Below are 17,415 nucleotides of genomic sequence, written 5' to 3'. Positions count from 1 at the left end.
CAATTTTTACTAATAATACACACCATTAGTATTTATATTATAATATACATAAATTTATATTCGATAATACATTTCAAAATGTTGGACGTTCCAGACCATTTCATGCATAGTGATTTATTTTGTTCCGTTTGAAAAGAGGGAATATGTATTTTTTATGAATTATTTGGATTTGAATCACACGAGTGAATGGTCGAGGGCTTGTCATTTTAGACCAGAAGGGGGCTTAAAGTACCTCCTAAAACATAACTGTTCAAAATACCAAATCATTCATAAAAATGAGCTTACCCGTAAACTACAACCAATATTAGGGTCTATATATTTTTAAACATCAGTATATTGCTTCTGTGCGTCTCTTGCATAAGTAAAACAAAAATATTAGAGTATTACGATCGATTGACGTTCTCATAGATATTTCTACAATGTAGAGACACCATAGAATATATAAGTTTATGGTGTAATATATAGTTGGACTTTTAGTGATATGCTTTGTAGACAAGAGTTGAATATAGTAACTAAATTTAACTTTCGTTTATACTATTTTGATGTGCATCGTAAATTGTGAAATTTTATTGTACATCATTTCATTTATGTTTAAAATGCTCGCTTTTTATTATGTCTTTTCTCTTTATAGCACAAAATAATATCCACAAAAATACACGGTACGGTACCCATTGCTACTGTCGTCATAATTGAATGTCAATAGTTTATATACACTAGTGCAGTTAATTTATGTTTGTAAAAATATAAGATTTGTTTAAAAAAAAATTAGGTAGAATTAAAATTTAAAAGTATAAAATTAGACTAGTTATAAGTATATGAAATCATTATATAATACTTGCGAAAATATTGGGCGTTCGTATTTTGGATTTATTAAAGAAATTTACGTCTTATACTGTCTTAACGTTTAGAATATTTAATTTACATTTTGTTTTTTGTATGTTTTATAGCACACACACGCACACATATATTGTTTCTTAAAAGTTAAAAAATAAAACTGTAAAATTTTGACGACTTTAAAGTTACATATGGGAAAAACGAAAAGTTTTTGGCAGATGGTTCTTATACTCACGTGCTCGACGTGGAAGTGGCATTTGCTAGATATTTGAAGTTGTTATCCAAAGTTTTAATTTTCTTTTTCTCTATAACCCACTCGAGTTGTTACGTGAGAAAACGATAACTACAATGCAATGTATGCACTATGTGCGTTTATATTTAGGATTCGGGGGTTTCAAAGCCCAAGGGTCCCTAATTAAACGCCGTGGCTCATTAATCCGGTCACTAAACCTTATTGGCCTCTTAATAACAGAGGGCGGCTGGAATAGTGTGTGTATATACGTCTATATATAAGAGAAAGAGAAACAGGTAGGACTTCGGGTTCAAACAATGTCGTTACTAATTATACACACCGCGGGAAGTGGGTGTTCTGTGAACGATATGGTTTTGTTTAAATTCCATCGATTCTCTTAAATTTAATTTTTAAACAATTGGTTTTTATTTAAAATTAAATTTAAAAAAAACAATATTAATACCTAATAGTATAATTAAAACGTCTGCCTCAATATCTTCTAAATCTGTAGAGGAAACGTAATGAGTTTAGTAATTTTTTATATTTTGTACTAATCTAATTGGTTAAAAATAAAATTACGAATATTTTTTATTTTGTGTTGATTTTTATACTAAAAGTAGAATTTCCGCACATCAATCAATAATCATATGTCGTTTCAAAAATGTAAACACATTTTAATATTGTTCAATATAGTTCTCATTATCGATCAAAACAACGAGTGTAAATTAGTGTAAATAGTTGGTATTAAATTTGTATCAGTATTCAAAAGTTACGATTTTGTATGGTGTTTTCGTTTATCCAAATATAATTTCACTGTAGGTATTTTATATGTATGACTCATGTGCAACGATTATAATGTTGAATTAAACCGTACTGTAGATTTATGATACTTGCTCAGCTGGTTTTAAAGGAATACTTTATCGTTTTAAAAGCTCAATTGATTAATTCAACGATTCAAAGCGGCGGCGATTACCACCGAATCGGATTAGAGCGATGGGCCTTTTAACGAACGATCTGCTCAAAATAGGTAGTATACGCTAGATAGGGGGAAAAATAACCAAAAAATTAGATAAAAATGTAGCCCATGTCCCACATACTCACTTAATAATAAGGCTCCGTAATAATAATATCTGAAACCCGATCGACGGCCAATATGCATTCGACCAGATTGTCATTTAATTGACATGCATCTATATACATTTATATATATTATATAATATATATGTATATGTACGTATTATATAATATTATAAGTTTATATTATTATTTATATAACTATTCGTTCCGGAACCATATATGTATAATGTATATATAGAACGCTCAAATTTGTGTACTATTGTAAAGCTCGGTCAGCCGATTATTCAAAAGCCCTAACCGCTCGCTCTTCTCCACCTCTCCGATACGAAAGCCCGCGCACAAACGCACACACACACACACACACACACGCACGCACGCTCACATACACAAATTATACACGCTCGCTAGTGGAAATGCTGACACTGATCCTGAGTCGCGGGAGTGTGCAAGTTCAGCACTGCACCGGTGTGTGGGTGTCATGGTCCGGTGGATCGGGGATCGTTATTTATACGCATCGTTATTGCACGCGCTCGCACACATTCACACACATACACACGTATACACTGTAAATTCGCAATGATATAATGTACATTTAAAACCATATATACCTACAGCTACTATGGTGTATTATACATACATATATATATATATATATATTTCATGTTCCCGCTTGCGCGCTATATTATACGCGCACTAATTTACTGTTTTTTTTTTTTCGTTAACGATACGTGCGCCACCTATTATAATATATTGTGTTATAAACCGTCGTCGTCGTCGTTCTTCCTACTGCCTCACTCATAAATATTTTTTCACGCCGATATTTTATCCATTTACATCGCTTCCACAGGTCTCTGGGATTATAATATTAATATGAAAAAACGTTAATTCACCATCGCATTTATGCAGTATTGCGGTGTATGATATAAAACCAGAGTGTCAGTTCCGGTTGTTTTTCCCAGACCTAATCCTAGGACCCTCACTGAATTTGTGTTTTGATCACTAAAAATTTATTTGGAATTATTATAATTAAAATATGTATACATGACCAGCGGTACGTCACTTCGTAAACAATACCACTGTAAAATAACGTTTTTAATCCTCGTATCGACGTTCAAATACAAAAACACATCTGAGGGTAATACGATTATGATATAACAATTTTTTTGGAGGGACTGTAATATTGTTATTATTGCTATATTATGGACACAACCATGTTTTTGGGTACGGGGACGATGTCGCTGGAGTAAAAAAAAAAAAAAAAAAACAATGTCTTGTTTACTCATCCATCAGAACTATCTAATATGATTCAATGCTTTGGATTGCGAGTCACAGTGTGGGTAAAGGGATGAGATGTATTTTTCTCCCCAAAGCTACTGCCCCCTCCCATACATATCCCTCGACTTCCATTGTAACCTCTCTCACCGGGGGCGCCTACGCATTGTTGTTCCATCAGTGGTTGGTCGTTATCTCCGGCCGGCAGTCGACACTTCCACCCCAACACAATCAAAGTATGCATCGGAAGTGTACAGCATTATTTTCTCACCCCAAAAACATCGATATCGCGTCACTGCTCCGGTCGGTTTGAAACTGTTTTGTCACATATTTGAGTTTCACCGCCCACGATAATAATAATAAATAGTATATTTTTATCAGTATATCCCCACGGTAATTGCTCTGATAAAATAACCGCCTAAATAAGCGAATGACGTGCAAATTTCTGGTAAGCATAAAATATATTCATACCCAGAATACCCAGAATGACGTATGTATCTGATAGTACCTAACTAATATCATAGTATTGATATGCATCTTTAAAAGTGATAAACTAATTATTACAGTATTTTTAAATATTCAAATGTGTGTACAATAATATGATCTTTGGCTATCATTGAGAGTAGAGTTTCTCAACTGATTATGACGTACCACAATGACAAGAACAGTGAGGGACAGTCAATTATGTTCTGTATTATGCATATATAAACGTTTATGCGTGTCGTGTTTATATCTAATAAAATATTACTGAACTTTCATATACAATTTCCAAATATTATTTAAAACTAGTAAAAAGAACATTTGGCCTATTATTTCGTTTCAAAAATAGATAGAACGAATTTCCTCCTGTATTTAAACTAATAACCAGAAAAAATAAATTTGTACAAAAAATCAAACCTCTGTTGTCCTGCCTAGTCCCTTTCAAAAGACCGCACTGCCGCTACCATAAAACGTGTTCATAAAAAAAACGTTTCGTGCAGTGTATGAATATCTCTTATATGTACATGCATATACCGGGGACCTATCCCACGCACTTATAAATATATATATATATATATATATGTGTGTGTGTGAGTGTGTCTTCGAAGGGTTGGTGTGATTTATGAAACGTCTAATCGATTCCGGTCGTATACTCCAGGGTTTCGATTCGAAGCTTTAACGCGGTATAATGTGCGTATACGAGGACGGTGGTTCGATTTTTCAATGCTATTATTTTTTATTTTTATTTTTTTATTATTCCCTCCAACTATATATATATATATATGTGTGTGTGTGTGTATGTGTGTGCCTTGGTTACGCAGTCTGCAGATGATTAACAATATACGTCAACCGAGACAAATTCAAAACCGGAGCGTGCAGAAGAGTCCTCTGTTCGGTAACCCCCCGTGTATTTTACAAAGGGTTGTTACTATGTATATTTCCACAATTCGTGTTTGTGTGTAGATATTTTCTCACTCTGTATATCTCTAACTCTCTATCTGCCCTTGTATCATATACAAACAGCAATTTGTTAATGGGTAGTGCTCTTAATTTTCCATCCAGATCCACTGCTATTTAGACACTCCAAAACACACTGTTTGCACTGGCACTGCATGACGTGTATTTTCCACTACTGCTCCATCCTGCACCACTGCAGATCATCACGTGCGTATATCCCTCCGTATACACACAATGATACATTACGCGCGTAAACAAGGGCATTATATCGGATACCACACGAATTTTAAAGACAATAGTGCCTTGTAACAACCAAGAGACAATAAAAACATTTCGATACTTGTGTAGTTGAAAATAAAGTGTTCTAGATTTCATAAAACAAACTACATTTTAAGACTTTGCTAATGTAATAACGTATCATCGTTAGAATTTTTCAACTTTTATTTCTCTTAAAATCGTTGTACAAATACACGTCATTAGAACTAATTGTCCCATAAACATTCCACATTCATACACGGAGTACTAGTACTTATACATAATAATAATAAGTTATAATTTCTATATTTCTTTCGTGTTAGGCATTATCGCATGTCATTTCAATATTTATTATTCCCTCGTCTTCCCTGTAGGTACAGATAGAAAAATGTCTATGAATAAGAAATTGTTTTTTTCAGTATTTATAGAGATGAGTAGATAAATTCAAAATTGCATTGTAGTTTTGGTTCCATTGCTAGAAGTATGCCATTGAAAAATGAACGTGAAGAGTCAATGAGTGGTGATTTTTTGTCGACACGAAAGTAGTGAGAAGCGCTTTTAATATCCGACACACGTCACCTGCGAGGGAAAAATAAACGCTGACGACGGACGCCGTGGGTCGTTATTATTGGCCTGGTGTCAAAATTTCAAACCATGGCTGTGCGGAATAGGTAAATACCGAAAGGTCAAACATAGCGCGACCAACTCGGATGGCATTTTGAGAGGGTGACATTTGTGAGTGTACGTAGTGGCAGTAGGGGGAGAGTTCAAGGAAAGGTGCGTCATTAGAGAGCAAAGGCCGCGGCTAGGACGTGATCGAGTTGTCAACGGTTTTCGGTCAAGTCGTTAAGACGGTGACAGAGTTTCACCCCTATCCACGTCGTCCTTTTCTACTTCCTGTTCACCACCCGTACGCCTTCCTATATTCTGTTATAACCGGCTAGCCTAACGAACCAGCAACTGGACAACAAGGACGAAATTCTCTTTGAAAGGATGCATATATACACGCACACAAGTGAGCTATACACACATTAAAGGATAAACCGACACGACTCATTGGACAATTGGTTCATTGTGCAACAACAAAGCAATTTTTTTCTTTTTAAAAATCTTTTTCTCTTCTCTCTCATTCATTCTTATTTTTTATTGAACTTTTTAAAAATATGTTTTAAGAAATTTGATCATTGTTTTCATCATGAAAATAATGGCTTTAAGATTATTTTCGTAATGAGGTTAAATTAACGACAAGTAACCATTAAAGATACAAATATGCATAATTATTACTATTCCGTGATGATATTGGATCTTTAAATCATAATATTATATGAATTAAAATAGTTGTGTTTAAATTTAATTATTTTCATTGTTTGCATATTAGTTTTGTAGTATATTGTTTATTGTTTGAACAGTATGCTTACTGGTATACTGATGGTAGTAATTATCAAATTGAGCAATATATTTTAATCATGACATTTTTACAGTGGACATGTGTACATGCTCTGGTTGAGACAAAGTTTGTCTTCCTGTGCCTTCTTTTCATTTAATGCAAAACCAGACTATGTGTATGCAAATACTTTGAGAAAGTAACCGTGCGTGTTCTTCTTAAGCACCTAACGCTCGAGGGTTAGCATAAGGATGTGATGTACATTATACGGGATTAACAAACGAAAGCAGAACGTGACGTACCCAAATTGAATAAATACAACTTAAAAAATAACCGACCATAAAGTTTTCGACCAAATGTTGAAGCCCCGAAAAGTCCAAGTTCAACCGGCCTGAATGATGTACACTATGTATTCTTGTCCTTTGTCCAGCACATTGTTTAAATCGGAAATAAATTGGAAAACTTTTACCCAACGTGTACAATGTATGACAAAAGAAGGCTGAAAACTTTTTTTATTTGTTTGAATTTGTCAGCTGAGAATTGAAGACAAAAATCGGATATGACAAACTTATAATCCTATTACCTACCGAAATAAATTGTAAATATATTTTACTATGCAAGTTGTAAGTTATTACAAAACATGGATGATTACATGTATTGATAATCAAAAAAATATATAAGATCACTTAGAAATATATTGTCATATTATATTTGACTTTGGAATCGATAATGTGTTTCTATTAACAACAAATACAATATTTAATGATACAATATTTCTAACTAATTATTAAAATTAAACAGGTTTATCAGATAATGTAAAAATCAGAAAATTAATTTTGTCATGACTAGCTTTTTATGAACAAATTTTTATCAACTGGTATTGATTTTATAATGTTTTCATTAATTGTAGTTTATCACGTTAATGACTATAATATAATATATTTATGAAGGGTTCAATAAACGTAAGACGTTCGTTTCACACAAACTTATCAAATTTAATTTGTTGAATTAAAACTGAAATTTAAAATGTCGGCATTTTATGATATTCTTCAATTATTGATTAAAACAGCGTGTAGTATCATATTTACAATAAAGTAATGCATCTAATAATATCGTCCCTTTTCCTTCTTTAATTTCGATACTGAGTATTATTATTGTTTTTATCACCCTCCGTCGTTAAATAAAACTGCATTTTATTAGCAAACTCCAATTTATTCTATTTTTTTTTTTAAATCCGATTGTTTAAGCCACCCCACATTTATCCTATACATTATTGTTGGAAAACTTCCCCATCCTGTTTGAAACGATAATCTAAATGTGTTTCTGTACATGTGACTCACACGTCACCGAAATCTTCTCTTTCTCTCGATTTCTATTTGACGGATCACTTAATACCGAGTTCGCTCCTTTCTCGTGTACATAATATATTATATATAGTAATCTTGTATATTATTCCAGCAAGGTCCTAATCTGATACGACACGTCGAGACGACGACGCTCACCACCCCTGATATAATACATATTATAGCATACTATTTAATACTGCACGGGATAATGTCCCTTATTCCGATTACAGACTTCACTCTTGTCGTCTTCATCCCCACAGTTTTAATCCTGATGCGAGCTCACGGTATTACGACCAGAATCAATTGCTATTTTGTGGCGGAGGGGGTGTTGGTTAGAGGTGTCGAACGGGATCCGACTATACGGTTCTCAGTAGAAAGTTATCTTTAGGTTTTGTTCCGCTCTTCTCCTCGTTTCCTTTTTGCTATAGTTCTTACTTAGTTTCGTTGAACTGTATTTATGATTTATAATGTTTAAGTATTAATGGTGTGTATATATTATTATTTATACATACAAACACTAAACTTTCATAGAAAATAACAACTTATTATTTTGTTGTTTTTTAAAATTTTTGTATGTTTTTCAAATAAACAAACATTACGGCATTTCGTAAAATAATCTTAAACATTAATATGTTAATTATTTACCAATGTAAAATACGCTGTCATTGAAAGTTTTATATACCTAGTGTTAATTTACAAAAATAAATAAATAAATAAACATTTAAATAAAAAATAAATTGTCTCATCTCTATATATTATATTGATTTACAAAAAAGTTGAATATAATACTCATAGGAAATATAGATACCTACTGATAATATAACTAGTTGTTTAAGAAAATAAATTTGGCGTTGGTTTTAATTGTATACATTTCATTTCCAGGTTGTCTGCTTAACGATTCTTTGAGAAATCCACCCGATGTGCCACCTAGAAATCCAGGCACGATGAGTAGGTTGAACGGTCGGCTGAAGGGTTCTGGGCAGGGATCCAATGCCGGCACGATGGTACATCTTGCAGGAGACCATCAACACCCGATGGACTTAGACTTTGAACCATCCAATTGTGTCATAAGAACTGCTTCCGGGTCCGTTTATATACAGCCTGGTATGTATCATGCACAGTAATAATACTAAGGGATTTTCTTCATCTTTATTTCTGTTCCACTTAACTGAAAATATTTAACGATATCCTTTAAAATAAAATAAAAAAAAGAAACGTCATTAGCAAACAATGACGATAAAGACGGGTTTGAGAAAAGTTGGAGGGCTCTCAATTATTATTCCGAACATCGGAGAAAACGCCGAGCCGTGAATAATGCATCTAGAAATTCTCCTTTTTAAATCATACAGTTGAGTTAACACTTTCTTAAGCGAAGGGGAAGGGACAGTGATTTTGAACTGATTATAATATTATTATAGTCTTGAAATAAACATAGTGCAATATTAATTTTGAGTCCTTTTTTAAGTAAACCGTACACTACATTAGAATATTTTTATAATGAATATAATTAAATACTTTTATCTTATTACAGATATGACGAAAAGTGTGTTGGACTACAAGAATACGTCATCATGCAGTAGTCCTTCTAAGACTGATATTCATAAATCATCGGAAAGGTTTGTTCAAAATATTCAATAATTGTTGGTGAAATGAAATATTATGTTATTAAAGTTATCAGTTAAGCTGGTAAAGTTGATTTATAGCTATATTAATTATGTATAAGCATTTATTTTGATATCTTGATTATGATTGACATACTCGGTTTTTACCTATACGTAAACACGTGTCGGAAACAAGACTCGAGCGTCCCAGTGTCAAATATTTTTTGTTTTGTTTTGGAAAGGGTTCAAAAACATAAATCAGTCATAATGAAAGGAGCCATTACATATGGTATTATTGATATTACTTAATGGGCTTCGTTCTGGGGACCGTTTTGAAAAACGAATTCTAACTAGCTAATGGAAACGCCCGCAAATTACTTTTAAAAACAGAGAGGGTTCTGCTGACCACACAATTTCCCCCTTCATCGTTTCCGTGCAATGATATCACTGTGGTAGAAATCTCTCTGATATACGTACACGTAATTTATTGGCATTTATGTCGAGTACGTCAGCATTGAATTGTAATACTGAGTAGAACTTTTGTCATAATTATTATTATTGTATCTAATACAGGTTTCGTTTTTTTTTTAAATAATATTTATAATAATATGATAAGATTTACTGCATTTTGATTAGTTTATTTTTTTACTGCATCCAATCCAAATTAAAATTTGTTGAGTAATGTCAATAATACGAGTGTTGTATTTTTTATTTTGAATGTTTTTGAATGTAACATATTATTTAATATTTCGACTGTAACATTCAGTCAAAATGAAAAAAAATTGATAGAAAGTCAGAAAATATAATGATTTATTGAACCAATACAAAAAAAAAAAAAAACAGAAAATTGGTTATCGCTCTGCTGTATAGTAGGTTTGAATCTAATGATATTATATCATTGTATACGAAAAACGATTCTGAGCTGAGACGGTTTATCTTCCTAAGATATATTATAGATTATTAAAAAATTTTAAATCTTAGATTTAAAAATACATTTTTATATGAATTTCTAACTTAAAATTTGTGTGGTTTTTACGTATTTTGTCAAAATTCAAACTTTGAATGCTCGTAAACTTGCTTACTACCCCAAAACGTTATGACAGAAACAAAATAAATAAATAAATAAATATAAAAACACATACAACTCACTCCGCTCAGAATCTAAAAACAATGACTAAAAATGTTGAAACAAAATTGTGGGAAATATTGTTTATTCAAATGTGTATTAGAAATGTTCTAATCACATACGTGATTCCAAACGAAGCTTTTGAAATTTCAATGATATATTTAAATCTAATTCAATATCGTTTATGTTTATGTTTATATTTTATTATATAATTCGTATTTTAAATTATTATGTTTATGATGTTTATCATCAAAGTAATTCAGCGTTTATCAAATTGTTTTATTTGTATAATTATTATTATTTATATACATCTTTACGTATTTTAGAATATTTTAACAATATAAATACATATTTTACCATTTTATATTCTATAATATGAAAACCTAACCTACAAATAAGTAATTCTAACAAGACAATATATTATATTATAATCTTAAATCGTAATTATTTCTGTTTATCTGAGAATTGCTTAAATATTTTATTAAAATAATTGTATGATTACAGGTGCTCTTTAGGTTACGGTGCAGGCATGCCGGTACTACCAGTCAGGAATAACCTGAGACGACCTACGTCTTCTCATCATTTTTCATCCGCCTCCCGGTTCCAGTTCCAAAAAGGTTTCGCTTCCCGGTGTTCATGGAAGTGCACGTCAATAGTGTTGATAATTGTGTGCTTATTGATGGCTGTTGCATTAACTTATATCACGTGTAAGTTTTCAAAATACGTTTATTCGTACCGTATTAAATATTAATAAATAATAATGATAAAAATAATATTCTTTGTATAATAATCCATAAAACTTAAACGAAAAAAGGTATACAAGTGTTTATTCATTTGATTTTCAGCATCAAACCTTTTGCGGTTATCGTACCAAGGTCCAGCATCGTGTTCGGTGCTGGTCGATGAGAATGGCGGAAATGGTGACTCACTGGCCATGCCGAAATCGCTGAACCACACTAAAACTTCGGAGAACACAGGTAGGTGGGGTCTACGAGACCTAGAAACCCGCACACGTAGTAAGCGTAGTTTGGAACGACAACGTCAAAATCACCGACCACTGGAATTGCTTGACGGCGGTGATGATGACGTTGGAGCTAACGGTGATGGTATGGTAGTGCAGCATGATAACTCGGTAATAGATAGTTTATCCTCTCGCATGCTTTACGTAAATACTAACAGAGCTTTTCCCCGAAAAATAAACGACGCCATTATGATATCCAAGTCTTCGTCGTCCAAACGGTTACCGCTGACGCGTAAACATCGAAAACGGCAAGCGTCTGATATGATCGTGTATCGGAAGGATTCCGATGACGACAACGACGACGATGACGATGGCAACGTTATGGCTGAAAGTGTGGATATAGTGCCTTTGGATTCCGAACACCGTATCCGGGTAAATCTGACGATAGCATCCGACGGTGACACAGTAGGAAGTCCAATGTATTCCCTGTCCCTGTCGTTGCCCAGAGCTGAACAAGTTGAACCGGTAAGAGCCCCTGCCGTTCCGAAGCCCGTGAACTCAATGCCACCATTGCTACAATCACCCGGCGCAGAATGCGATTGTTTCTGTCCATGTCTTGATCAAGATGACGACGAAGACGATCGAATGACCACGGCTAATATCGTACCGACAATCTCTTCGACATTCTCACCGATTGATAACATGACGTCCGATATGATTTCGACGACAGAGTACTCAACAACTGAATTTCCCAAACAAACTGTGGACGTCATTACGTGTCCTCCTCCCGTTTTGCTGTTTTGTGAAACAGGTAAGTCGTTACTATCTCATGTATACATTAGAACGTGACGAAAACGAAGACGGCGACCATAACAAATTTATAAGCTGGTCCATAGAAGTAGCTTCATATTGTTCGAAGTTTAGCCACCTGTTTTTAACATAATATTCTGTTTTAATTTTTTTTTTAATTTAAATTATTTGATTAGTGCTTGGTGATTGAAACTATTGTACCTATATTTCATACTTATGCATTGTTTTGAATTCCGTAGATGGTTTTGGTAATGGTGCTTAGAATATCTTATTTCACTTTTTAGTAGTTTAGATGATTTATTTTAGTATTAATATAATTGATATTATTATTCTATTACGTACATACCTAATATAACTAATCGTCAATCGATGTATAGTATTTCGTAAATACACAAAAACTGTAGTGTACATAGGTACTATTAGCTTTTGTATTAATATATATTTTGTATTAAATTGAATGATATCGGGAACATAATTTGCACATTAAACTTTAATAGTCCTCATTATATACTACACTAACAAATTTACTTAAAATATAAGCTAGCTTTTTAAATTGTATACATAAATTTACTATATTTTTCAGTCTACAAATAATTTAAATGAATAATGACATTTAATTTTTAATAAGTATTTGATAATATGCGTAAATTATATGTGATAAAGGTTTCAATTATTTCCACAAGAAAATATCATTAAAAATAATAGCACGTAGTTATAATGGTAGGCAATTTATTGATGTTGCAATGTGCTACAAAATAACCTCGTTAATGTGAACGGTCATTGGTCAATATTATAAAAAATTATTTCACATATTTATTCATAAACCATTTGGTACGAGAAAAAATTTTTATTTAATTTCCATTTATGTGTAGGATTTAATTACGTTTTACACTTAATTAAAAAAATAAAATAAAAACGCCATTTGTTTCCCCGTAGATATATAAAATTGAGTTACATTTAACATTATTGTCACGGTAGCATATTGCAATGTTTAATGTGAATAATCATTACTGGATTTTTACTTATTGTTTCGTTTTCGTGTAGGGTCAAAGTTATTCCCAGTCAGGACAGCACCACCCGACGGTACTACTTTTGCGCAGATAACATTAGGCGATAAAATTGACGGAGAAATACCGGCATTCGGCTACTGGAATGTCCAGTTTTATCATCCGCGGGCTGCCTACGTACGGTTCAACTATGACTTTCCGAGAGGCGCCAGCATTGCTGTGTATGGAAGGAGGAACGCACTACCCACGCACACCCAATACGAGATATTGGAGTTGCTCAATGGCTTCCAATCTCGACAAATCAGGTCCACACATGTAAGTTTATCAAACACTATAATATAACTTTTCACATATGTGATTTAGAAATTTGTATTATTGTAGTTGTTTTGATTGTATTGTAAATTTCCAGTAAGACAATTAAAAAAAAAAAAAAAAAAAAAATGTACATTGACCTATAATATGACGACGAATTTGAAATAAAAAGTTCAAAACCAATTAGATAACTCGCTTTCAATAGTAAATGTTTTGCCGGAATAAATAATTTTGATTAATACTCTAATGATTTAATAAAGGCAGGTATCCTATTAAATATTTTATCAAAATTAATAAATATTTAAATAATTTTGCATTTTTAGTTAAGATTTCAATAACATTAATGACCATATTGGCATATTACCTACTATTGATATAACATTTTTATATTTGTTGAAAAATTTATTTCTAAAATTCATCATTAGTTGTCATTTATTTTTGAATTACAATAACATTGAATATTTTGTAGCCTGTAGATTTTAGGTACTTGTACATAAAATATTATGACATGTTAATTCATTAATGTTGAAAATGGTTAGCAATTTATGTTATCATGAACATAACAATTGAGTGCAACAAATTACTATTATTGACATTTGGCACCTAATTGAATTATATTTGTTAAATTTATACCAAAAGTATATAATTAGATAAATGTTAATATAATTTGAATAATCTGTCAGTGTTACTGGAAATAACGTCAAATTATTATCGTATTATTTTGAAAACCAATCAAGATTTCTGTTGATTATACCTTATAGTATATTATTAATTGATTAAATACATATTTTAATACAAATAATATATCTTCATTTAACAGCCGATCATTAAAAAAGAAGTCACACATTATCTGGAACCAGGTCATTGGTTTGTATCGATGTATAATGACGATGGGGATTTAACTACGCTGACTTTCTCAACATCAGTTTCGCAAGACATGACTTTAAGTTGTCCTAATGGCTGTAGTGGTAAAGGGGAATGTATGGTAGGACATTGTCAGTGCAACCCTGGATTTAGCGGAGACGATTGCAGTGACAGTAAGTAGACTAACATTTTATTGAAAATTGTATTTATTTTTTTTTTTCTACAGGCGTATCTGAAATTCTACTCTTCGGCCAATTTGAAAATCATTCACTTTTTTTTTAAATACATTTTACTAACATTTTTTTTTTAAATTGTTATGTTTAATAATATTTTATTGCCTTGTTATTATTATTATTTCATTATGAATAATATTATTGTTTTAACACAATTAAAGTTTGTGTTAAGAATGATGGTCAATAATTATGGAACCATAATATTATGTTACTAATATTTTTTTTAAATTTTAAACGCATAATATTTGAGGTGTGCTTTTAATAGCATGTTATAATGTTTGTGTTTAATTTTTTAACTAGCTTTATGCAATAAAATGAATGAATGAATATTAATTTTTGTTTTTATATTAAAGGTGTTTGTCCAGTATTATGCAGCCAAAGAGGCGAGTACATCAATGGTGAATGCCAGTGCAATCCTGGATGGAAAGGCAAAGAGTGTAATCTGAGACACGATGAATGTGAGGTGGCTGATTGCAATGGTCACGGTTACTGTACAAATGGTAAATGTATTTGTGCCCTTGGATTCAAAGGGAAATTTTGTTCAGAAGGTAAAGTTTTAAAAATCAATATATTCAAAGCATTATGATTAATACATTTTTTTTTTTTAAATGTAGTGGACTGTCCAAATCCAAATTGTAGTGGCCATGGAGTTTGTGTTGAGGGAACTTGTATTTGCAAAAAAGGTTGGAAAGGTGTGAACTGCGATGAGATGGATAAAGATGCCCTACAATGTCTGCCCGACTGTTCGGGACATGGAACGTTCGATTTGGAAGCACAGACGTGTCAGTGTGAACCCATGTGGTCTGGCGAAGACTGTTCTAAAGGTAAAATATATTTCTCTCATACTTTCCTCAGATAACAATCTTACACAATTAATTTAGTATATTTTTTACTATATATAACTTAATATGTTCTGTATCAGATGATCGTTTTAAGTTTTAACGTAGATAATATATTTTTATTTGTAGAATTGTGTGACTTGGACTGTGGTACACATGGACATTGTGTAGGAGATACTTGTGCCTGTCATTCTGGTTGGTCTGGTCAGTATTGCAATTTAAAACTATGTGATAACCGATGCAATGAGCATGGACAATGCAAAAATGGCACTTGTTTGTGCGTCACTGGTTGGAATGGAAAACATTGTACGCTCGAAGGATGTCCGAATAGTTGTTCTGGACACGGGCAGTGTCGTGTCAATAGTGACAACGTATGGCAATGTAAATGCTCCGATGGATGGGATGGTTTGGATTGTAATACTCAATTAGAACGAGACTGTAACGATAATATTGATAATGACAAAGGTAATTATATTTCAGATGTGGCATTATTAGTGTATAACAGTAAAAATCCAGCGGAAATAATAGTTAAATGTATTCAAAATTTAGTTAGTCATATAAAATATTATATACTCTGAGTTAGGCCAAGGTGAACACGAGAGATCTTCTATAAAATTAACACTTTCTAGAGCACCCCTTCTTCCCAAAAAATAAAAATTGAATTATTAATATAAACATCCTTATTTTGAGACGGTATCAGTTATACTATGTAAAATATTAATCAGGATTCGGGTAATTTTACTTTTGGATAATGTGGAAAAAAACAAATTTTCTAATGAGCTATGTATCGTTGTACGAAATATATAATTCAACTATAATATTGTGTTTGTCCAGATGGTCTTATGGACTGTGAAGATCCGGAGTGTTGTTTAAACCATTTATGCCGCAGTAGTCAGCACTGCGTGTCATCGCCAAAGCCCATCGACATACTCTTGCGTAAACAGCCTCCGGCAATAACTGCATCGTTTTTTGAACGAACAAAATTTTTAATCGAAGAAGGCAGTCTTCAAAATTACGTTAGACCTGATACATTCAACGAAAGGTAATTTTTAAGTATATTATTATTTTTAATCTATTCTGTAATGACTGAATAAAATTCATACTTTTTTGTACTCGGGGAACAAATAGGACTAGTAAATTACACTAGAAACTCCGGAGTTCTCTGAAATGTTATAATATGACATTATTGAGAGAATATCGGAATGCCAGAAAATAATAAACACATATCTATGTATTATATAAGTTGAAATTCTTAAGTGATTGTGTTTATTGTGAATGGTGTTACCTTCAATGTTTTCTGTCTTGAATCTTTCTATTGAAACTGCGTTGTGCCCATGTGAAAATATCCTTTCCTTAATGTTCCAGTTTCTATAGATTAAATGTCTTTAGCATCACTTCTCAGCATATGCATATAAACGATATCACATAAAAGAAAATTAAAAAAATTAACCTTTTTTTAAATATATATATTATTAAACTAAATTGTTATATGCAAATGTTGAAAGGTAGTGCTTGCATTTAACATTACAATTAACGACTACCAAGCAGCTTAATGTGTACCTATGCTTAATGTGTACTAATAGGGATTCATATTTTTCATTAAAAAGTGCAAAAAATTAAATAAAAATATCTATATACTTTTTTTTATTATTAAACTAAAGCCTAACGCTTTCTTTCGAATATTATCTTGTTTCCAGCATTTTCTGGAGTCACTTCAACACGAGGTAAGAAATGGCCATAGTTTGCCCAGAATGAATTTGATTTTGTATTATTTTTGAAGGGAAATATAACTCCTTTCATATATTTACGGGTGTTTTTATATTTT

At 32.1% G+C, this 17,415-nt stretch overlaps 1 protein-coding gene across 5 annotated transcripts in view; it reads left to right on the top strand.

The window, feature by feature from the left end:
• The window catches only part of Ten-m (teneurin transmembrane protein Ten-m), a 67,639-nt gene that overhangs the window by 40,277 nt on the left and 9,947 nt on the right, over positions 1-17,415 (top strand). For 2 of the 5 annotated variants that reach the window (XM_089227949.1, XM_089227950.1), the window contains exons 3-13: positions 8,720-8,941; positions 9,369-9,453; positions 11,069-11,271; positions 11,410-12,336; positions 13,380-13,657; positions 14,475-14,691; positions 15,105-15,299; positions 15,366-15,575; positions 15,720-16,055; positions 16,425-16,632; positions 17,288-17,314. In XM_089227949.1, the coding sequence (XP_089084075.1) occupies positions 8,720-8,941; positions 9,369-9,453; positions 11,069-11,271; positions 11,410-12,336; positions 13,380-13,657; positions 14,475-14,691; positions 15,105-15,299; positions 15,366-15,575; positions 15,720-16,055; positions 16,425-16,632; positions 17,288-17,314 (2,908 nt within the window). The remainder of the gene's footprint in view (positions 1-8,719; positions 8,942-9,368; positions 9,454-11,068; positions 11,272-11,409; positions 12,337-13,379; positions 13,658-14,474; positions 14,692-15,104; positions 15,300-15,365; positions 15,576-15,719; positions 16,056-16,424; positions 16,633-17,287; positions 17,315-17,415) is intronic. The other 3 variants (XM_015510553.2, XM_015510555.2, XM_015510556.2) reach the window with 3 other exon arrangements.

The sequence above is a fragment of the Diuraphis noxia genome, unplaced genomic scaffold (assembly GCF_037042655.1).
Source record: "Diuraphis noxia isolate RWA-SAM2 unplaced genomic scaffold, SU_Dnox_SAM2 contig0004, whole genome shotgun sequence".
NCBI classification, from domain to species: Eukaryota; Metazoa; Arthropoda; class Insecta; order Hemiptera; family Aphididae; genus Diuraphis; species Diuraphis noxia.
Note: the sequence above shows the minus strand (reverse complement) of the source record. Positions and strands in the feature narration are given on the sequence as shown.